At 38.3% G+C, this 24,939-nt stretch overlaps 1 protein-coding gene across 2 annotated transcripts in view; it reads left to right on the top strand.

Annotated features, from left to right (window-relative positions):
* The window catches only part of Tps1 (Trehalose-6-phosphate synthase 1), a 47,573-nt gene that overhangs the window by 746 nt on the left and 21,888 nt on the right, over window positions 1-24,939 (top strand). The window contains exons 2-3 of one of the 2 annotated variants that reach the window (XM_076520914.1): window positions 7,631-7,736; window positions 21,899-22,055. In XM_076520914.1, the coding sequence (XP_076377029.1) occupies window positions 7,660-7,736; window positions 21,899-22,055 (234 nt within the window). In that variant the 5' untranslated portion in view covers window positions 7,631-7,659. Of the gene's footprint in view, window positions 1-6,551; window positions 7,737-21,898; window positions 22,056-24,939 lie in introns of those variants that run through there. The other variant, XM_076520913.1, reaches the window with a different exon arrangement.

Here is a 24,939-nt window from a genome sequence, read left to right as displayed (position 1 = left end):
CCATCCTCGAGGTTTTGCGAATTAAAAATGTTAATTGAACAAGTTGAAAAGTGTTTGTGCGATTTAAATTTTCTTTTGACTGTCTATGTATTACTTATTTGTACAACGCTCGATCAAAGCACTCTCGTTTAATGATTTCGCGTTGTTTTGCGTTGTACGTCAACTTCACCTTTTCCGGGAAGATTTGTATTGTTTAGGTAAACTTTTTGGTTACGTTTAAAATTGAATTATTAATTAATTATTAATTATTATGAATAAATAATATTATTATTGTGAAGCTCAAAGTAGTAAGAATTCGTTCATTTACATTAATAGCAAGGTTGCATACACTATTTTTAGTCTGTAAAATTTCGTCAACGAATTAGCCATTGGCAATAATTTAAAAGTTTTAACAATGAGACTATTCACAGCCGGGCATTTCTTTTAATGAATTTATCAATGGCAATAACAATTGAGTATCCGTTGATAACGTCAGTTATTTAATAGAAGTTAACAGTTTCTTTTAGGATTATTAATTTACCTCTCTCGGTATTTTAGTACGAATTTACTATACACGGCGTCAAAAAAAAAAACTGTTTAATATTTCATAAAGAAAGATGTTTACATCTGAGAAACTGTTGACTAAGGTTTTTTCTACTCAGTATATTGTGTATTCCGTACAGTACGTAAATACTGAATGGTTCTTTTTAACATAGTGTTAAAAAGGGAATATTTTTCATTCCCTTTCAAAGGGAATATTCTCAAAAGTTCCTCTCTCTCTCTCTCTCTCTCTCTCTCTCTCTCTCTCTCTCTCTCTCTCTCACACACACACGTTCTTTTTATGTTTTATTCAGTACATCTTTCCATGCAGGAAACGACTATATTTCTCTATTTTATCTCTTTGTTGTCTTATTTCAACGGGACCTTTTTTAATCGCTTCCTGTTGACGTAGAAGAAACAGAAAAAATTAGACCAAATCAACGAAGAATTAATTTACGCCAAAAGAACGAGCCATAATAAGTTCATTTCATTGTTGCATATACAATAATCAGTAATTACATATAATATATCAATTTGTATGATCCGAGTGAAGAGTCGAGCGAAAACAGCTCAAGCACTGGACGTATTGAAAAATGTCCCGTTAAAATCGGAGAGAAGTCTTCGCTTCGACAAGGTCATTCGATTCATTCAAATCTTCGAACCCTTTCGAATGTAATCGCGACTGCGCGAGGACCGTGCCCTTTTCTAATCACGCGAATTCGTCGCGATATCGAGGCGATAAGGAGATGCGAGTGGTAGACAGTTGGGGGACACGTTGTGCGTCATTTAACCGAGGGGGGAATGGGGAACGTTTATGATCGCGGTTGCGTAACGGTGTGTGTCTTCGGTCGCGAAAACTGCTCGCGAAAAATGACCGTTTTATCTCAGTCGAGCGCTCTAACGAGCCGATCGACTTAATTTTAGCTGATGACGCGGCCATTATTTTTTCCGGCGGCCACGCGTCCTCGATTTTTACCTCGGCCCGTCACGGCCGTCCCTCTTCCAGCTCTATTGTTCGGGAAATCGGACCGCCGGCAAGGCCTTCGTCTCCGTCCCGTCGATTTTCTCTCCATCATCGAATCCTTCTTTTCCGCGGCCTTCCTCTCCGGAGCAAGAGACCGGGGCCGCGTGCGCGACGCGTGCCAATTTCCTTCGCTATCCTCTTGGCTTGTTATTAGCTAACACTGACACGTGATGATAACGTGACGATAACGTCTCTCGAACCCCTCGCCCTCGCGCCGCGAGATCTCGCCGGAGGAGCCCTCCCTTTACCCCACCCTCCGTCGCATCTATCCGCCATAATCGGCGAATTGTTTTCATTTACATTTTACGAGCCGAAAACTCGGCTTAATTGGGCTATCCGAGCCCGTTCGACACGCTTCGGTCGAACAATTACGCGTTAATTACCGCCCTCCGACTTCCCCTTAACAACGACAAAAACCGAGAACGTCGCCGCGGATTTCTCGCGGTTCTTTTTCGTCGCGTTCCGCCGAGGGTTCTTCCCGGTGCGTTTCGCAACCGACACGCGCGAGGATCTCAACGAACACTCGTGGTTTCGTTCCCATTTTCGGTACAGATTATTCAATAAAATAAATAGCGATGGCGATTGTGCGGCCGATAATGTCGCGATTTCTCCAGAAGCCCGGCCGAATCCGAGATTGCCGGGACCCGGTCACGATAACGATTTACTCGGCGAGAAAGTAAATATTTTTTCCGCGTTGTCACCCGCACGGTTACGGTCGTTTCGGGGCTCGGGATCTATCGAGCTCGTCGCCTTCGGACTATTTCGTCTCTGTCGGACACGTTTCACCCCTTACTATTCCGTTCCGTTCGTAGCCGCGACGGTTAAAGCTGGCTCATCCTTGTTTATCTCTTGCTTACATTTTCTTTAATCGGCAGATATTCGATATTTTTTCCGCGGATTAATCGATAGTTTAGCTTCTGTTCCTGGTACGTAATAAAATGAAACATGCGATATTGTAACCGAGAACTTTTTCCTACGAGAGCGGTAGAATTTCCGCCGTTTTCCGATAAAAGAATCCAAGAAAAGATTCAGCACCGGTGTATCAGGCCGAATTAACCCTCGCACTTTAATATAAAAAGTTGAAGTTGAAGTTGAAAGATTTAGCGTTCGTTCGCAACTCGTATCAATTTAACCATTCGCAGTCGATTTAGCGACTCTAAGGCGCCACTAAAAATCGTCATATCAAATTTCAAAATATTTAAAAAAATTACCAAATTCCTTTGTATTTAAAAAGAACTGTTAACAATGTAACTGTTGCAAGAGTCGCAAAATTCAGTTTCATATGTGTAAAATGCATCAGGTTATATAAAGTGGATTGGTTAGAATTGAATAGGTCAGAAAAATTATTTTGGATTTCGAGTTAAAATGGCTGCGACTGCGAAGGTTTAATACATTCCTCTTCTGAACAAAGAGAATCTTATGCACATCGTTTTATTAGTCGTGAACGCTTTGAATATTCTCATTTTCAAGCATGCACTTTCCGAAGTTAATTATTTCATCATTTTTTTATTTTTTATCAAATTCATCTTTCCATTGCGTGGGTTTTCCCGATTGCTTCGATTTGACACCAATGGGCGAATTCGATTAAAAACTGACGGCAGACGACGACTACACTGCGCCTAAGTTTCCAGTATACATTTCCGGATGAATTAGATTGGATTTCGTGTCTCGAGCGTTGCATCACAGCTGCATATTAATTCGCTTGCAACCGCGACACTGTTTTCCCAGGAACAGGGTATGAATGTAGTTTGATAAGAGTAGATTGCATGAATAAGAAGCTCGTAGGATGAACGATACGTCATTACGCGCAACTCGCGTATAGTTGGTAACGAAAATATTGGGACTCTTTTTAAAACGGAATAACTTTTACAAAACTGGACTAGACGACTTCAATTTTTTTTTGGATGATAGAAGGATCAGTCTAATAGACCGTAACTAGAATGCTTGTTTAAAATCTCGTTATTGTTTGGAATGGCAAACGAAAATAAAAAACTCTCATTTAAAAAATTTTTTTTTATTTGCGCCTATAACGAAAATTGAAAAAATGCGTACGAGCTATAAACGATTAAGGATCGCAAAAATCGCAGTTTTGTCCCGATATTTTACATTTTTTTCGATCAATAAGTGCGAGAAATGCACACATATAACTTACCGAGACCTACAAGACGCATTTTCTAAACGAAAGTTTTTTTATTTTGTTTTGTCACTTCAAGTAATAGCAAAATTGTAACAAAGTAGTTTAGTGATTGTCAAAAAAAAAAGAAAACATTTCGAATTTTAATGGGGAGTATGTAACCGTAGTTCTCTTTCCCTAATATCGGTCGAGCAAATAAGGAAGACAGTGGGGAAAAAAAGCTACCGAAGTAATTTGTCTTTTTCAAGCGTTTCTTAAGAGAAGATGGCGACGAATGGACTTCGGTTTCTCTTTCCTAATCTTCGGACCGAAATAGATCGAACCACAAAGCGTGGCAAAAATCAAACACCGAACAATGCTGCCGTGCGCGATCTTGTTTGTCTCGGGAGAAGTACATGTCGTACACGGTTTAAAGCTGACCTTAAATATTTACCTGAACGATACGCAATCGCGGAACAATTAGTTGATTCTATTCTGGAGTGTCAGATATCCCGAAATTTCGTTTGTCGAGCGTTCGTTTCTGCCCGCACGCGTTCGCGCCGTTCTATGCGCGGCGTTACGTAATTACGGCCATTAATCACTATCCGCCTCGACTTTGATCGGCTGGAACGAATAAAGAAAAGTAGAGGAAATGCAACGAATTCGAAACTCGCGAAAAGCTGGCGGCGAAACGTTTTTCGGGAAAAATTGGCGAACTTGAGCAGGAAACCGTGATTCACCCTGGTATCGGTCCTAGATCCAAAGATTACGAGCTAACCATCATGTTTCTCGTTACAACAAAAGAATCGAGTATCGCTCGCTATCGAACTGCAAATAATTTCGTGACCGTTGACACACTTCTACACTTTTCGAGCTCCGAAACCGGAAGCCGATGACGCGTCTCTTAAAGTCTATAACAGGACGTCGTTGGCAATATGTGATTCACGTTATTCACGGTGCCTCCAATTATAGTCAAGACACGCCAAGTACACATTCTGTTCTAGAGAGAACCAGATAGCGTGTGAGGGTAGCAACATTGTTGCGATTTTATTTGACATTGGTGTGCATTTTGGGGGTGCGTCGAAATCACCGCGACGTGGTTTGTTGGAGATTATTTAAATTGAAAAGGTTCATGAAACTGAAACTGATACAAGCTTCGTCACTCGAGAACGTTGATCGACAACAATGCTATGGCAGTTGCACTTTGGATATCGAAAGATCAAAATATTTACACACTTATCGCTGCATCCCCTTGGGGCACGTCAGTTTGTAGATATTTTATACGTGTACTAAGTACTTGTTTTTTTTTTCTAAAACGATAGCTTATATATCGATGGATCAATTAAAAGTTTCTAAGAAAATTTTGCACAGTTTATTTGTGGCGATGGTTATGTGGCTCGCACGATCATTCGTCCATCTCTAGAGTATTAGGACACTTATAGAGAATGAAATACATTTGAATAACATATACATACATACGTTCGAATAACCGGTAGGATTTCGTCGATAGACTCTACTGTAAATGTTGTTGTTTATTACTTATATCATATTTTAAGTTTAAGTTTGGTTATTAATACAAATTCAAGTTTTCCTACTTGCAACTATGAAATATTTTGCTAGAGAAATGTGCAACACGCGTTATATTTAATTTCTATGTAAAAATTAATATGATATTCATTTATTCATAAACAATGTTAAATTATATATATAATATTATATTATATATTATATATATATTATATTACATATTATATTATATATTAATATATAATATTATAATATATATATTAATATATAATATATATATATATATATATATATATATATATATATATATTGTTTATGAAGGATTGTTAAGGGTTAACACAGTTAAGGGTTGAACGGAAATCAACGGTGGATTAGCGAAAGTAGAGGCTTCAATCTTCGAAACGATTCGATCATATTTCCAAAAAATTACAGACAAGTTTTCGACGATTGAAGATTTAGCGTTCGTGTACTTTCGCGAGCCATCGTGTGCTCGTAAAAAATCATGTCTCCAAGTTTCCCAGCTACTGTATCAACCAAAATCATTTTAAACGAAAGATCAACGATGGATAGCTAAATTAGATGCACCGATTTGACTGAAGAATTTCTCGAAAAGTTGACAGCCAACGTGTTAACGTTAAATTTACGGAAGCCGTGAAAATGACGGGCCACTGATCTTTTGATACACGATTATTTAAATTACAATGAGTACATTCACGAGTTATCTATTCGATACACGTGTTACAATATTATAATATTAACCAATCACGGACGACGATTTTTTAAAATACTGCGTATATTTCCTTCGAAGATCTAAATTCTATGTCAAACGTCTTAAACAATGGGAAGAATTAATCGATAACATCTTAATTTTCTATTAGGCACATTATCGAATTGTACGAATGCAATTTCTGGAATAAGACGTACGTTCCGATGTCGTTCATACGACGACGTTCGTCCTCGAAGGCTTAATAAATGTTAAACATTAAATAATAAATATTACAATAACATTCGTTAAAAATCAGCTAAAATGACTCTATCGTAACCCTAACAAAGTAATATAAAGCAGCTGTTTCAGTGCTCCGTAAACGTAGCGTTAACGCGATCTTTATCCCCGTGTGTCTCTTCCTCGTTTGCCGGCGTCGCTGAAAGAAAGTGAAAAATACGGTACAACTCGGCAGACAGCCAGTCGCCGGAAGCGCGGAGCGTGGTAGACTGGTGACGACACCGGTCGGCGATTGGTCATCGGGCGAAGGTGTCTCTCGCGAAGGACGAACGTGCGAAAACGCTCTACCATCGCGATCCGGATCGGAGCGCGGCGGTGCCGAAGTCGTCTTTAGTGACCTATCCGTCGGCGGCGCGGTGTTGACAGTGGTAACGTCGCGGTGGAACGTGTACGGCTGCCCGCTGGTCGACACAACGACATCGTGTTCGTACGTGCGTTTGTCGTCCCATTAGCAGCGGCGCGCGTTATCCGGGAATTAATAGATAACGGGCCGCCGATAACCCTGATCGTCTGTCACGACACGCGACGACGCTCCGCGACGGGACGACGGAGACCGGCCGAGAATAAGAAGAGGAGGAGGCGAGGTCTGTTTACGTGTGCCGACGGCGGTGCCGGGGCGGTGGTGTGCACGAGGAGGAACCGGTGGGTGGCCAAAAGGTCGCGGCCCCGTCATTGATACGGTCGCAGAGAGAGCGCACTTTGGACCAATTCCTCCGCTACGGCTAACTCGAATAAACTCAGGGGAACGCGGCATCGTTACTTCAGTGCTACTTCGGCCACGCACCGCGGCACACTCACACGATCTGCGACTTCTTCTTCTTCTTCTTCTTCATCATCATCATCATCTTCTTCTATTACTGCTATCACCGATACCGATACTAGTGCCATCGCTAGAACCAACGCTAGAGACAACACTAGAGCCAACACTAAAACTATATTACCGAGACTGCTATCACCGCATCCCTATCAGGACCACTCTCCTTCTGTCTTTTCTTTTTTTTGTGCCGCTTGTTACTCCTACCTTGCGATCGATCCCGCGTTGACTCGCGACAAGCATCGAAAAGAATTGGCACGCGAATCGGCGCACACCCGGACCACATAATCGTCGGGACGACATACACACACACACCGTGGACAGAGACGGTCCGAGTGGACAGAGAACCACGCGACGCTCCCCGGTAGAACAAGAATCGACTAGCGATCCGACCCGGTTCGCGCGGATCTCCTTCGACTTCGGCTCCGCTTTGCGCACGTGATCGCACGTGACACACGCGACACGGTTAAGCAGTCGTTGCTGAACCGGTGGGCCGCGCGTGCAGATCGGCCGCCACGGAAAGAGGAAGAGAGGACACGGAGTCGAGCGTCACCGCCGCACGCCGGTGGTGGTCACCGTCAATCACGGACCGACTGATAGACGATCTGAAACTCGCGGAAATGTCTACAGAGCCGGGCAGCTTCTCCTCCAACGGGAGCATGATCGTTGTGAGCAACAGGTTGCCGTTCGTGCTGAAGAGGAACGAGTTGAGCGGCCAGCTGGAGCGCAAGGCCAGGTTAGTATGCTCAGCTTGTATGTTAGAGCCGTAGACGCTTTATCGATCCCCTCGCGCCGCCTTTTCCTCGCGCCTTCTGCGTCGGAGGCCACCGGCTTGCCTGCTACTATACCTACAGAGCCCTAAAAGCAGATAACCCGTGTTGCTTTCTTACGACGGAAAGCAATGTTTTGTTTATTCTCTCGCCATCTTTATTATAATGCATGCTTGTAATGAAGAAATCGATTGGATCGTTTCTTAAGAAAGAGTCTTCGTAATTGCAACAATTTGAAAATAAGAAATGTAAAACCGGTCGTTCGACCGGCAATGGTAGTTTTTCTTTTCCGCGATTTAAGAGGGGTCACCACCCCTGAGGCGTTAAGAAATAAGCGAAGTTCGGGGATTTGTTTGTAGGTAATTACTAACTGAAAGATTTAGACTTTCTAAGAGAATATAAGTCTCAGTTTCAGCTTTATTTTACAATTTCTTAAAAGTAGAAATCGCACAAATTTTTACGATCTTTAATTATTTGTAACAACGTCGACCGATTTCGACGGGATTTTTAAGTACTTTTTAGCCTTATGTTTGTGCGACATTTTTTTCTTATTTTCGAATGTAGAATATACCGATAAATAAAAATAACCTGAAATTATTATCTGTTGAATATTATTCTGTGTATATTCTGTAATTGGATACAAATGATGATTCTCTTTTTTTTGTCGTTGAACGTACGACGTTTAATGGTTTCGTTCCACGAAATCTGTATCGACATAATTCTATATCAACGCTAGAACTATCGAATTATTCTGTAATAATTACAAGATTCTTTTTACGTAAACTTCGAACGATTTCTGTTTTTAAATATATATATGCTTGGACCAAGAAGTTCATCAGAACATTTCTCAAATAAACATCTTTATAATATAATTGCAAAAGAAAAGTTAAGAGTCCAGTCAATTTGACTTGGTTAGTGTTTAAATCGAGTAATTATTCAGATATATATAAATCGGAGCAGATAATTTGAACTGATTATGATCAAGAAATTCGAGGGATTGATCTACTTAGATGCAGCAGAAATTTTTAGTAAACTGTTAAATAAAGCCTCGATGCTGGTGGAACAAGATTGCGAAAAGTTGAAGTTGTTCTCCCAAGAGTGTTCGAAGCATATCTCTTTTTTTGCGTTGGTTGATTCGATAGCACCTTGTAGTACATGCGAGAATCAATTATAATGGAAATGAATAGCGTTATGTAAATTCTCTCTCATGCATGCACGTTCATTTGCGAATGGTAATGTATTAGGAAGTCGACGCGTAACGTTCGTACTCTTTTCCTCTAATTGCAAGTCTAGGTTCGATGCTTTCTATTCGATCTTTCGTAATTCATTTTTCGATCTTCTGTCCCTAATTTCTACAGCATGGCCTACGTACTTTGATATCAAATGGATATCGAAATGGTAATAAATGAACAAGCCGAAACATCAAATTATTTTTTAGTGAAACATTAATTTCGTAAAAAGACGAGGCGAGTATTTTTAAGTTCTTCAAATGTTCTTACTGTTCTGTATTTCACCTAATCATATTTGTCATAAATGCATAAAATTCGCAATCTAGTTATCAGTGACCACGTTGGAAAGGTATGTAATTAAATAAAATATGTTAGGTCAGTGTTAATATCGAATGGCGAAATTCGATAACTTTTAGAAAGGCTAACACTGTTTTACACGAATCTATTGTTCGTCTAAAAATCATTTTTCGATAGAATTTTTGCCAAATCGAATTCAAAAGGTGATAACTCGGTTAGGTCATAAATCGATCGCTAAACTTTGCCTTGTAGACGATCATTTACTATTTTTTTTCATTATTTATGTTTAATAGCAATTAGCGACCACTTGTAGGATTACCACTTGTAGGTTCACATGTAGATGTAATATATACAATAGTTTTTACATTAAATTATCTGTACTAAACGCTATGGCTTCAACATTATTTTCTCAATCTAGATTCCTCTAGATTCTCCTCTAGATTCCTTTTTTTCTAAATACGACATAACTTTTGCCGCATGTTTATAGTTGTCCAAACATTTTTCGATGCTATTGGGCATTTTTACTTTTTCCCTGATATCGTTGTACGATGGACATTCTATTAGAATGTGCTTAACTGTAAGCTCAATGTTACAGTTGATACAAAGTGGTTTATCTGTTTTTTAAAGAGTATGTACTGGTGGGTTATTTTAGTATGCTCAATCCTCGGTCAAGGTAGTACAATTTGTTAACTTCTTGTTAAATATGCCGCGAAGTTGGTAGGGAATATACTTTCTCCGAGTTCATATAGGAGTGAGTAATTTGAATGTACACGTTCTTGGTTTCACTTGTGCCAAATATTGTTTTGTTAAGAGTTTCCGAGCATTCTCGGAAATGGGATTACAATGTTCCTTGGATCTACGTTTACCTCGTTGTTATTCACTGGAATTTCAATATTATCATGTTCATTTTCGCAGAGGGTTATATTTTGGCGTCTGTACAACTCGTTTTCCAAACCACAGATCAGAAAGTTACAATCGAAAGAATCTTTTATTTCCTTGATTAAATTGGGATTGTCGATAGAAATTATGAAAAGGTTTTTTCCCCCTGAATTTTCAAGTTCCAAAATGCGAGAAGAACGATGTAGATACTGCAAGATTCCATTGGAAGTGAAATTAGAGAAATATGCTTGATTTTCTCGTCGCTGATCACAGTGATTGCTATTTACAATTACGAGAGTCTGAAATCGGAGAACGGCGTCAACATCAATGCTAAACCGGAATTACGGCCACGGTTATTGAATATTTGCATGGCTAATGGAGTACAGGCTGTTTTCGTGTTCTTTTACTAATACAATTTGTCTATTCGATTTCTACCATCGATCCCGGCGAATGCGCACTGTTTACGATCGCCACATCGCGACACATTACGAATAACAAAAACTGCAATTAGGTAACAGACAGCTGGTTTTTCCAACGATTTCGCGAGCCCGACGCGGATCTTCAAGTGTATCGGCAAGAGACTCGCGAGATCGACAGCGTTGACAACAGTCTTCCGTATGAATACTCGATTGTCCGATAATTTATGCCGTTGCGTAAACCAGCCGATAGAAATATCAGCGGAGTACGCGTCGACCGAGACGCCGGGAAAAATACACAGGTTAGTGGTTTCCCACGTAGCCGTGTCCCGCTTCTTAATGAGTTTGTCGTGCGTGACGAGCACCGGATCAGCTGGAAAATATTTTGCGGAACTAATCGTTCGCTGATCCGTGGCGATCGCTTCGCCGATTAGTAATTAATAGACGGCGGATCTTTATGCGTTTATGACAGTAAATGGGTGTGTAAAAAAAGCTGTGACAAGATTGAAAAATAAAACTAAATATGTTGGTGTATCGATTCGAATTATTACAGGAAGAAATCAAATTGTGCTTCGATTTTGCATTTTGAAATTGATATGAGCCGTTTATTTTGAAAGTGGTATAAGTCACTTTTTCAAAAAAATCGAGTTCATTACACTAATTACAATTGAACGGTATCTTTTCATTTAAAAAAAAAAGAAGAAGTGACTTATGCCACTTTCAAAATAAACGGCTCATATGTACAATTTTTATTTCGCATAACGATCCGTAGTCTAGTAGTTAGGGTCGCGGTTCGATGCTCTATTAGGCCATTAAAGAATCAGTAGTCTTTAACAAATTTTTTAAAAATCCGTACAATTTTATCTTCTTTAATCGATCTGTTCTTAATTTTTGTTCCTTTCGTTGATCGTCACTTGTTCGTTTCTTTCCATCGATTATTCACGACTGCTCGAAAACGAGGATCTGAACGATTGAAAATTCAGAATCTCGTCGCGGAAAGGAAGCGCGATCCGATCGATGCTAATGCGAATTTAATTACGCAATTCAATGAATTTCCCACGCTTTTGTGATTACAATTCTCGATTATAGACTTTCGGAGAACTGCTGACTTTTCGCTATTGATTTCTAAGATGTATTTTCGATAACGAGTCAGTTCGAACATCGAACAAAATTATAGTTTGGTACTTTTATGAAATAGCAGACGCTTTGAATCGAACAGAAAACGAAAGATTTAGCAATATTAGAATTAGGCTATGCTTTTTCTCGAGAACATCGGTATTTGCTGGAGTTATTAGTATCGTTATTTCAGAACAGATTAACATAGTCTTGTGTAATAAAAATTAAAAGATCCATGTTGATCTTGAGAAAGGTGTAATATACTAATTATATGCACTAACATCACCAGAGTCGTCGAAATATATAATTTCTGTTCCGTGGAGACCTGAAAATAATGCAAATCGCGAACTAGTAATACATGGGTCTCTCTTCCTCTTTATTGTTTGCACGTTTGTGGAAATAGTCTTCTATTGGAATAACCTTATCGTCTGATAAGGTGTCTGGAGACAGAGGGCTTCTCACGATGCACACGAGTCCTTGAAGATGAAATCGGTGAATCAATAAATGTCTGCCTCCCTCTATTCTTTCTTTTCTCTCTCTCTCTCTCTCTTTTTCTCTCTCCTTTTCGTTCTTTGATTCTCGGAAAAAGGAAATTTAGTTCGCGCAACTTTTCAATGTGTAGCTCGCTACTTCAGATTTCCCTTGGATATTCGTCAGAGTACTAACTAACTAACGTTCAGTACTTCGAAATTACGACTCGATTTCTTATGTTACATATTATCTTTTTACGTAACCGATGATATTAGTATGTATTCTATTTTCATATTTTATTATTCTCACTCGGTACTATTTATATTTAGGATTGCGTATGTAATAGAGGCAAGAGGGAAATATTGCAAGACTTTTGACAAAATTGTAGAACCTTCGAAAAAATTGTAGGACCTTCGAAAAAGTTGTAGGACCTCCGAGAAAATTATAGGATCAATGAGATAATTGCGGAGCTCTCGAAAAAATTGTACGATCGATGGGAAATAATTATAAATTCTAGCGTTCATCAAATAAAATGATTTAACCAAATGTTATTATTCTCAATTCAGATTGTATTACTGAAGTTATTATTCGAAAGTCGAACATTTTTCATTTCAATTTCGTCTCGCCAGTCCGTGTGAAAAAAATCACGCCCGCGGTTGATCTTTTTACAACAGGGAGATTATTGAATATTTTTCAATCTCTATCGTTTGAACGATAGAAAATGTTTCTTAACTACGACTTGCAATTAGCGGCCGACGCGCACCGACGTTGTACTTCTCGTGTTTATTTATGGTCAGCGAAAAAATAGTTCGTGATTACACATCGCGCGATGATTCTGTGTCGACAGGTTTGCCTCGCCGCGTAGCCAGTGACGAAATTTGTCGTAAGAACACGCTCATAGAATTCTGTTTCAATTCGTTCATAGATGCTACCGAGAATTCCGTTTTAGAATCAGTTGCACGCGACGAGTCACGCCAGTGGATATGTACAGCATGTCAGCTGCAGTTGCGCTGCGTTTGGTAAAAAAAGGTGTCATTGTTGCAATAGGTTTGTTGTACCACTGAGCGCGGTCCTCTTGTGCAACAAAGTGCAAACGCATTAATGCATCAATATTAATAAATTTCTTTAATTCAATCGGAGATCGCGAGCAGATACTTTATTATACCTGCTGCATGTAGTATTCTTCTTATATTTGGAGTAATATTGTAGATATTAATATTTTATATATTTGACCACTTATGTATTCTAATATTTAAAATATGGATTTTAATTAATTTTAATTAATTTATTTACTGCAACAAACATTGAGAGGTGAAAATGTATTTTCTCAACGTTCTTGCATTCTGCGATATTCTGTGAGACGGTACTTACGGTGTAAATTCAACAACTGTGATTGTTATTGGGCAGGATAAGTGCCAAAACGTGGCACACATTTGTTTTGGATGGCATGAACGACTTCCTCACCGATGTTATCTTTAGTATCGATTAGCGCGCGACTCCTCGGCAGTGTATGTAAGAGATTATCTGGCCGCGTGGTGACATAAATAGAGAAATTTTATCTGATTATTAGCGTGAATCACGAAGCCGTGTGTCGATACCGGTGCGCAGATAAGCGGCCAGTATTCTCGGAGAAAAATAGAAAGCGTGACCGCGGTCAATCGAAACGATTCAATGGCCCCGTAGGACGCAAAATGGTCACGAAATGGGGCTTCTGAAAAATTACCGGAATCCACAGAGAGTTGTAGGATCTTAAAGAAATTTATGAAGTCCGCGAAAAAATTATAAAGCAATAGAGAAAATTGTAGGATCTTTGACAAAATTGTAGGACCTCGGAAACAAATTTTAGTACCAATGAAAAAATTGTGCTGCTTCTGAAAAAATTGTTGGGCGTTTGAAAAAGTTGTAGTACCTTTGAAAAAATTGTAGGGTCTTTGAAAAAATTCTAGGATCAATGAAAAGAATTGTAGGACCAATGAAATAATAAAATAAAAAATATTCTATGTGTCCATAATATGTAAGATTCTGCAAAAAATTGTAGAACCTATAAGAAAGTTATACATGGCGATTTTACATAAAAGAATGAGAAACAAATTTTGTATAACATTTTTTTATCCGGAACTCCGTTTTCGAGAAAATCGACATTAAAGTTTATTCATTTTGAATGAGAAAGATTTAGTTGCCGTCTACTATTCTTCTACCGCAGTTGCCTCCGTCCGAGATAGTGTTTACAAACATTAGTTGTTGCGCACTATGCAGTGAGTAAAAACGGAATGTTTCCATCATTGTCAAGGTTTGTAAACACTATCTTGGATGGAGACTAGACGACGGTAGAATAGACGACTACTAAATCTTTCTTGCACACAAAAATGAATAAACTTTACTGTCGACTTTCTCGAAAACGGAGTTCCGGATAAAAAAATCTTATACCAAATTTGTTTCTTATTCTGTCACGTAGAATCACACTCGGCTCGGTTGTACTACGAATTCCGATCCACCCTGTATATAAGCTCTATAAAACTGTAAAGTCTATGATCAGAAATTGATGCGAGAAAATTGCAATGATCATGAAAAAATTGTCCGATCCGTAAAACAGGGCTGAAGCTAGAAAATCTCCGTGGCAGCGATTCGCCGGTATCTCGCGAAGAGAAGAGCGACGAAGAGGGAGAAAATTAGAATATAAAAGACTGGATCCAGCAACTGATCCGATCAAGTAGAAAATGATACACGCATAGAACCGCCGGGGCTAATCTAATCTCGCGTTCGTAAAGCAGAAACTTCGTCGGAAAAACAGGGACACCATCGTGCCCCCTTCTCTTCGTTATCATCGATTCGACCGTTGTTTCGCGGGATCCACGGGCATCGAGGCGACCGCGATTGCCAAGAAACAGGAGATTAAAGGCCCGCGCCTCTGTAAACACGCATTACAGATAATCGGCGGTTTTTATTGTTGCAATCGCTGTATCCGCGACCGATGCAACCGGGCCAAACAAACAACGAATCGTAAACAGACGCCGCGCCGAAATCAAAACGGGGAATCACGAATGAATGGTCGTGCTGATAACAGAGTTGCGGTCGATGGGAATTGAAATGTTACGAGAAAACATCGACCAGCCACGACATCGTGGACATATTGCTAGAACGCACGTTCTGGAATTTACCCGCTTCAACATTATTTTAGATTTTCATCATGATCTTGGCTATTGGAGAAATTAGCTCTGAGTATACATGAAACGCGTGCTTCGATTAGGATATTTTTTTTTGCTATATTTGTGTTAATATTTATAAATGTATGTCAGAGTAATAAAGTAATGTTCTTATTGGCCAGAGGATTTTATGCATTTATGACAAAAACGACGGCGATCGAACACAAAACTGTGAAGACATTAAACGAATCTGAGATCGTCATATTGTGCCATTATTTCCAACTAATTGGTATTATTAAAAGAGAGAAAAGATATTCTCAAGCAACTTACATTTCTTATAATTAGTTTAAACAATTTTTATTCCGCACAAAGATCCGCATCGTTGTCGTCCACATCCACTGCAAGTGGAAATGGTGCTCACTGATCAGACGTCGAAATTATTCAGACCTCACTTCCCCGATCGGTTTTCGTGTTCGAATCGTTTCTAACACTTTCTGTTTTTATCTTTTACAATTCCTCGTACCATTAAAACGTCTCTACGAGCAATTTTCAGATATACTCCTTTATCCGAGCATATATATTATAATTATTATTATAAGTATAATTATAATATTATAATATTATATTATATATATATATATATTATATATATTATAATTATTATCATAATTAGGTCGATGCACTTACGATAAATTGAGTAGCTGAAATATGACATTGCGAAGACGTATGACGATTTAACAATGTTATCACGCTATTTGCAACCGATCACAGTTATCGAAAAAAAACAACTTATCTTTATTTAATTCCTGCTTCGTACAATCTTCTCGGGAAATTTGTAGTCTGCATAAATATTCGCAGTCTAATTATAGTAGAAATCGTACGAGGTTTACATAAATCCAGTCTTATTATTGTTATATAACCGTCTACGTTAATCGCGTTTAGGGTAAATCTAGTGTTATTATAAAATGGAATCGTCCCGGCAGTCGACGTCCTCGAATCGGTTACTTTCCGCGCATCGGTTTCTCCAAATCGTAAATCATCGGGATACGCGGTCCTCAAACGCAGTTATCTCTGCATTCGTTGATTTCTTCTGCGATGCTTCTTCCTTACACGATGCTCACCGATAACGATGACTCGAGGACATGCGTGATCCGGAACTAAGTGGCGACCGTAGACGAGAACGCCGAGATAACGATAAACGGGCGCGTATCGATAGCGATCTCGAGATCGTGTTCATTCACAAGGTATTCCGCGCGCGGCCACGTGTTCACCGGCTGGCTGTGTGTTACGTGTGCGGTAATATATTATCGCGGTTGCCTTAGCCGAGCCACTTCCTCGGTTCTCGCACAATAAAAGTCGTGGAAAAACACGAAGTTCGTCAGCGATGGCATTGATTGCTCCTCGAAATCGGATGCGTCTGTGCGCGCGTGCAACTATGTTTGCTGCGTAGCTTCGCGCGCTGTTGTTTTCGCTCGGTTCATAAGTAACAGATTTTTCTGTAAAATGCGGGCTCAATTTCTGTCGTCAGATTTCGATGTTCTTAACATTGTCATAATTTCTTAATTGATTGATTGATTTATTGATTGATTTATTGATTGATTTATTGATTGATTTATTGACTTATATGTTGATTTATTTATTTATTTATTGACTTATGTGTTGATTTTATTTATTTATTTATTGACTGATGTGTTGATTTATTTATTTATTTATTGTTTTATTTATCGATTCATTTATTGATTTATTTACAAACGGGTTAGAATACTATTCAAAGCATTAAATTAAATGTCTTAGGCGAAGATCGAGATGTACTTAAATAGAACTACAATAAAATATCAGGACAGCTGTAGATCATAAAGTACTTTCTCGCGTAACGTGCATTGTTTTGCAACGACACCGGAGATTTGATTCGTGTCAATCACAATATATCTGCCAGAGCAGTTGTCATCCTCGCATCATTGTTTCATTTCCAGCAACACGCGCATAAATCTCTGTCACTGTCTTCGCGAAAATGAAGAGGCATGTTTCTCGTTCATTACAGAAGCGAGATATTGAACAGTGTCATCAAGTTTAAAGAGCTATACTTTTATATTGCACCGTGAAAATCATTCTTCTGTATCGACGAGGAATTTTGGTATTTTAAGAATTAGGAAACATTTCGCTGTTCTAATTCAATATTTAGACATTTGAAAAAAATGTGATTTGGAGATATTCTAATACATATGTATCGTATGAAATAGTATTATCTGGATAATGCAATACTGACATATCTTTAAATGTATAAGGCAGAAGTATCAATCACTACATCCCACTATTCCATTTCTATGTTCTTTGTGTGTATATGGAGAAATATTGAGATATCGAAATATCTACATTTGTATAGATTTTATCATTACATTTATTTATATTTATATTTGTATTTATTGTATCTTGTTTCGTATTTATATTTATATTTATATTTATTTTATTTTATTTCTTTAGTAACAATTTCTTGTAGTATTTCATTATTCTCGAGAACCAAATTATTATTAAGAAAATAAAATTTTACATGCCTTTTTTCAACTTCATTATTTATACATATCTCAGCATTGAATTATAGCAGCAATATGTATTTTCTTTTTTTTCTCCGATAGGATCACGATCGATACAGTGACACGGTGCAGGTTTAATCGCTGTTGTTGCTCGTCGGAATAGCCGCGATCCTAAGAGTTCGACGTGTCAACAACAGGTGTCATCGAAATTAACATGTTTTATTACGGATTAGATTTCACGCATTTCACGCGATAAGGAGATCGTCTTTAAATAGCCTCCGATTAATTGCGAATAACTTCGGTGACCGACCAGGCTATAAAAACAAATATTCCGTTTGTTTTGGCTGTGTTTTTGTTGCTCCTGGCGAGAGCAACGGTATCGTTCGAACGTTTTGTTTCAGGTTCTCGATTACAGTTCTATATATAGATTTATTACCGTAGTATGTAGAAGCGATTACCGTCGAAGATATTTCGCACTAAAATTAAAAAGCGATAACCGCGGAGCTCCATACCGCTGGAGCACTCTGCTCGCGATTAGGCCGATGATTGAAGAAGCGTAGGTGTAATTATTACCGACGAATGATCGGTCGCTGAAGCGCGACGATAACTTGCAATTAACATTCTACAAACGCGGCGAGATCGTCGAGCGAGATTTCTTCGCGACGTCATCGTGTAATTGGTAGTGTAATTAGCTTGTACTGTAGTTTACTTTGGCGTGGCATTGAGCCTAGGCCTGATTAAACCCGCGATCCCGAGAATGTACACAATTACTTTCAATTACTATTCTTACATTCATTAGCGTCTCCATCCATCAGAGTCGAAGCACATACGTACACTCCCCTTAAAAAGTATTAGGACACCAGCTGATGTAGCATAAATTGTAATTTTTCATTCTGTGTAGGTAATATTGCGTAATCAGTTTATCTATTTATTTGATTTTGTTCATTGAAAATATACGATAAGTTCGTTTCGTACGATATGCTTTTTAAATATGTGGAACATACTACAAAATGCGCGGAACCAAATAGGATCAGAAATAATAGACAAACTAATAAAACGGATGCCAAAATTAGTCCAAGAAGTAATGAAAAATCGTGGCGGAATATATCGTTGGAAAGAAAATTTCATTTTTTAAAATAAAATTGACGTTACTTTTATTGTAATGTAAAATATATGTACTTGTTACTGTTTAGTACAATCAACTTTGAAATAAATTGAAGAGATTATATTAAAAATTTCCTGTCGTTTTCTCAAATTTATTTAATCTTCACATTTATTCAATGAAACGCGAGAAGATATCTCTGCTCTGCCATTGAAACACTCGTGTGTCCCTTGACCAGTTCGGATAATAGAGAGGTTCTACCGTGTTTCTACCACACCTTGAAACAGCCCGCGCACAACAGACTCAACTGTAGCTATTCTGTCTGACCTAGTGCGTTCGAACGTGGTCGTTGAAAGCCCTTTTGTCTCGGGTCTGGATAACAGCCAAGTTCGATTACAAATTTATAACCATGCCGTGCCAGTAACTTAGTTTGCGAACGCGTCCCATTCACGGCTGCACACATGCTCATTAGACTTTTACGTCTGTCCGCGTCTCATCTGTAAAATGATTAATAGACCGCGGATTTTTTTTATGCATTCGTGACAAAAATGAGTATTTGTAATGTCAAACGGTAGAAAGAATAAAAACATTTAATAACGTCGATACATCGCTTTCGACCTACTAAAATTTGTAAGGAAAGTATGCGATCTTTGAGTTACTCTCATTTTTTGCGACAGGTGCAGCTATTTGCATACTAACGCAAAACAATTATAGCACAGAAGAATTTTTGAATAAAAATTGGTCCACTTCGATCGACGATAACGCCGCAAAAAAAAATCATCGTAGGATGATGACTCTTCCTTTAAATCAAAGCTTGAAACCTCCATTCGAAGATAACATTTCTCGATGTTAAGTTTGACATACCCTTGCCAATGTAACCCTTCAAATGCGAGGCCATATTTATCGTGTTGAAAATTGCTAAATTCAACTAAACGCACGGACTTTGTGAAAAATTTTTTCCAAGACGCCGTTTACAGGAGAACGAAGTTCGATGCTTTTTCTTTAATCGAAAAAAAGTAAGGAACGTGCCGAGCGATTATTTTTCGCAAAGTTACAGCACCATGAAGTAACCCTTGCACATCCGATAATACCAATGCCGGTGGTATATAACAAAATACATACATAGCAAAAATATATGTATATTTTAAGTGAAAATATTGTAAATTCTTTAAATTACCTTTTTCTGTTATTTCAAGCTTCGTTATTTTAACGAATTGATAATAATCCTTCTTCGGTTCGTGGTTTTTATTTAGAAACAATGAAGCGGAAAGCTCGAATAGAAATGGGCCAGCGATAAATCTCTCGACAATGTCGTTTGTTTGTCTGTACTCGATCGACGTAGCAGCATGTGTAAGTCAGAAGCTTTAATTCGAATTTGACCGAGCGTCTGCGTTCGTCGCGGAATCCGAAGCACGGGTCGATTATTCATCGGACGTAAAAGCGAAGAAAGTTGGTTTCAGTCCAAGCACGCTTCGTCGGTACGCGTGCAAATGTGCGACGTGGGTCAGAGGGCATGCTAGATCGCGGCCATTCTAGAAAAGTCATCGCATGGTCACGCATCCGTCCGAGGTTTGCACACGTGCGCTTAGGAAACGCTTGCATGCTGATCGAGAAACGGACGTATGCAGGCTAAGATTTGCAATCGTCGACGTTGCCAGTGTCCAATCGAACGTTCCCTAAGTATAGCTATTTTTGAGACCTAGTTTTTTTATTCTTACGAGCTTTCAATATCTAGCTTATAATTCTTGGGAACTTCTGGAGTTGAATTCTTGGCTACTAGGCTACTCCGATTCTGTCCTTCTCGCGCTTCGGGAACTCAATACAGTTTTTACAATTTTTATCTCGTTCGATACTGGGCTACTCTAATTTCAGTCACTCGTCTGATATAGACAGTCTGACTCATTCCTGATTCACTTTTGGCCACTTTAAAAAATCGTAATCTACCGACCCGATTATCTCGCCAGTAAAAGTAAACTATCTTTTGATCAGATACGCCGAGAAGATAACGCTTAATCGTCTAATCGCGATCGACTTTTTGATTTTTCGGTGTGAAACCGCGGATTAGTTTTGCTTGTGACGCAGAACCGTCCCAAGGATTGGATTAATGAGGATACAAAAAGAGGAAGAAAAGAGAACACATAAATTTGTTTGATTTAAAATTAAACAATTTTTTTATTTCAGCTTTTTTTTTTGTTTTTGCTAATTTTTACGAAATACTTAAAAGAGGGTTAAGATAATGCGGTAGTGATTAAGACATTGTAACAGGAAGAGCTCTGTGACATCGCGATCTTAGCAATTATTGAATAAAACAATTTAAATTAGTTATTTTCATCGAGTCGGTAGTTCTACTGCGAATATGCCGACTTCTGATACTGCAATGTTTCTGAAGTCTCTATTCGAACGATCGATATTCACAATTTTTTGTTTAAAAAAAAGAAACGATTCTAATCAACCGATCGAAGACGTAGATATTTGGCGATACACTTTGTAGACTGCGTCGCTTTTCTTCGATTTTATCACTGAATTCGAGGTGACACGTTCACGAAACAGTTCTAAAGATTCGCTACTCTTAAATCTTTTCTATCGTTTGCTTCGTAAACGGTCCAATAGACCTCGTCTTTCACCGACATGCAAGTTTCTTGTATCATCAACGATACAGTAACAATTCTCAGGGAACGAGAAGCTTTTAGATTAATGAAACACGCGATAAAAGCTCCCGCTAAACCTATTTTAAAGGTTTATTACCGTTTACAGATGAAAAATAGCAATGTGCTTATCCCACTACTAAATTTTCCCCAATCTCTTCCCAAATCCAAACAGGATCGCAGTTGAATTATTTTATATATTTTAACATAAATATATTTTAGTAAAACTATTGAGTACTTCAAAATGTAATAAGTCCACTGGTTTCCGTTTAATAACGTCTACATATGCATCTTTTCAGTGCCGGAGGTCTCGTAACTGCGGTAGCACCAGTAGTAATCAGCGGAAATGGCGTCTGGGTGGGATGGCCGGGGATGCATATGGAGAACCCTAATGAGCCGATTCCCGAGTCCGATCCTAACGATCGCACGCCGACAGCAGGCTTGTTGTCCCGCAAGGTAAGCCATCCTTCTTGGACTTCGATATTTTCATCGTTCGTTATACAGTAATGTCTCCCTAACTGACGCTCAGATTGTGCACAAAAATGGACAATTTGGGAAGAGGAGCTGCCTTGCAGCTCGTTGTTATAGTTGTTGACAATTCGTGACTATAAAAATGAACCGCAAGGATCGAATAATCGTCTCTCTTCTCCCTAAATTGTCCATTTTTGTGGACGATCCGTGCGTCAATTAGAGAGACATTACTGTATAGCTTTTCCTTCACGATATTCCGAGATTTAAAGAACTAATGGCGAGACGTTAACATAGAGATATTAAACTGGATACGACGATTCTACGCAGAGACGATAGATTTTAGTAAAGTATGCTTAGAATATTTTACAATTTAACACTTTGACCGCCGTGCCAACAATCTCAAAAATGTATAATAAAATTCAAGCATTTCATCCAGTTTTGAATTGAATTAAAATTTAATTAAACTTAAAATTATATTTATTCGATAATAAGATTAGATTAAAATTCAATTAAAATTAGATAAAAATAAAAATTTGGAAACTGTAGTAGTACGACATCGATTAATTTTTCAATATTCGTAGGTTTTGCGGATAGATAATGAAATGAAGAAAATGCGTTAGATTAGGAGAATAATGAAGATATTAAACTGGATACGACGATTCTACGTAGAGACGATAGATTTTAGTAAAGTATGCTTAGAATATTTTACAATTTAACACTTTGACCGCGCGCCGTGCCAACAATCTCAAAAATGTATAATAAAATTCAAGCATTTCATCTAGCTGCATTAAATTAAAATTTAATGAAACTTAAAATTATATTTATTCGATAATAAGATTAAATTAAAATTCAATTAAAATTAGATAAAAATAAAAATTTGAAAATTATAGTAGTACGACATCGATCAATTTTTCAATATTCGTAGGTTTTGCGGATAGTTAATGAAATGAAGAAAATGCGTTAGATTAGGAGAATAATGAAGATATTAAACTGGATACGACGATTCTACGCAGAGACGATAGATTTTAGTAAAGTATGCTTAGAATATTTTACAATTTAACACTTTGACCGCGCGCCGTGCCAACAATCTCAAAAATGTATAATAAAATTCAAGCATTTCATCTAGCTGAATTAAATTAAAATTTAATGAAACTTAAAATTATATTTATTCGATAATAAGATTAAATTAAAGTTCAATTAAAATTAGATAAAAATAAAAATTTGAAAATTATAGTAGTACGACATCGATTAATTTTTCAATATTCGTAGGTTTTGCGGATAGATAATGAAATGAAGAAAATGCGTTAGATTAGGAGAATAATGAAGATATTAAACTGGATACGACGATTCTACGCAGAGACGATAGATTTTAGTAAAGTATGCTTAGAATATTTTACAATTTAACACTTTGACCGCGCGCCGTGCCAACAATCTCAAAAATGTATAATAAAATTCAAGCATTTCATCTAGCTGAATTAAATTAAAATTTAATGAAACTTAAAATTATATTTATTCAATAATAAGATTAAATTAAAGTTCAATTAAAATTAGATAAAAATAAAAATTTGAAAATTATAGTAGTACGACATCGATTAATTTTTCAATATTCGTAGGTTTTGCGGATAGATAATGAAATGAAGAAAATGCGTTAGATTAGGAGAATAATGAATTTTCAAGTCTAAGGAAATAATTCCGTTATCCACGTACCGCCCGCGGTTGAAAAACGATCGTTCCGTCGTTGAAGCTCGAGTATATTCTTATGCTTATTTTCATGCACGGTGGAGTATTCGGTAAGCGCGGATCGCGCTAAATATAATTTCCGCGCGGTGCATGACGTCGCGAGATCGTTTCAATCATCGTGATATTTAATATCGATGCTCCGGGATAATCCGTTTCGCTTTAACATCGAATTCCACGAATCAGCTTGTCCTGGTCATCGCCGATCCATTTCCTACGATTTGTCATAAATCCTACGATGGTCTTAACTAGTCCGAGAGTGTTTTATGAATTTATGACAAACACGTGATCGCACATAATGGCCAGGTTTCGACGCACCTGCAAGAAAATATTTGCCCGTTATGCGGTTAACAGGCAGGACTTCTCCGGGAGAAACTTTTCCATCGTCGCGGAAGCGGTCGGCCGTTTATCAGCGGTTATCTCTGCGGTGCGGAATCGTTTCGACTGCGGAATAATTTCGCGAGCCGTAATTCGGATTACGCTCGACGTGTGCATCACTCGGCGCGAACGCATTCTCACGCGGCTGTCGCGTGAACAGTGACGTTTAGGTTGTTCGCCACGCAACGCCCACGCGACACGGCGATCGCGGTTCACCAGCAGTTGCTTCGACCTTGGCATTGATAGTTTCAGCCGTGCCTCGATGCCGCGGTTGACTCATTCTTTCCTGTATTGCCGGTAATGTTCCATTTAGATCGTGTTACCGAAAAATATTCCGTCGCACACGATTTACCGTCGCAATCTTGCTGCGGAGAACCGCGTACATCTGACCGACCGAGGCGCAAAGTTTACTTTATCATTAGGCGAAAACATTCCGTCCTTCGTACGCATTAACCCTTTGCGGTCGGAGCCATTTTAACTTGAAATCTAAAATACCTTTCCCGACCTATATTATTTCCATCTTATGTGACTTGAAACTATTGAATTTTTCTACTCATGCAACAGTAACACTGTTTAGTAGTTTTTTTAAAAATATAAATAAATTTGATAACATTAAAATTATTTTGAAACGTGATCTCGTCAAATTTGACAGTTTTCAACATGATAAACATGGCCTCGCGTTTAATGGGTTTCCGTGGTGAGGGTGCGCCAAACTTAAAACCGAGAAATACTATCTTCAAATAGAGGTTCCAAG

Source organism: Megalopta genalis, chromosome 4 (genome assembly GCF_051020955.1).
Source record: "Megalopta genalis isolate 19385.01 chromosome 4, iyMegGena1_principal, whole genome shotgun sequence".
NCBI classification, from domain to species: Eukaryota; Metazoa; Arthropoda; class Insecta; order Hymenoptera; family Halictidae; genus Megalopta; species Megalopta genalis.
The sequence above is the reverse complement of the archived record's forward strand: the minus strand, read 5'-3'. Positions and strand labels throughout refer to the sequence as shown.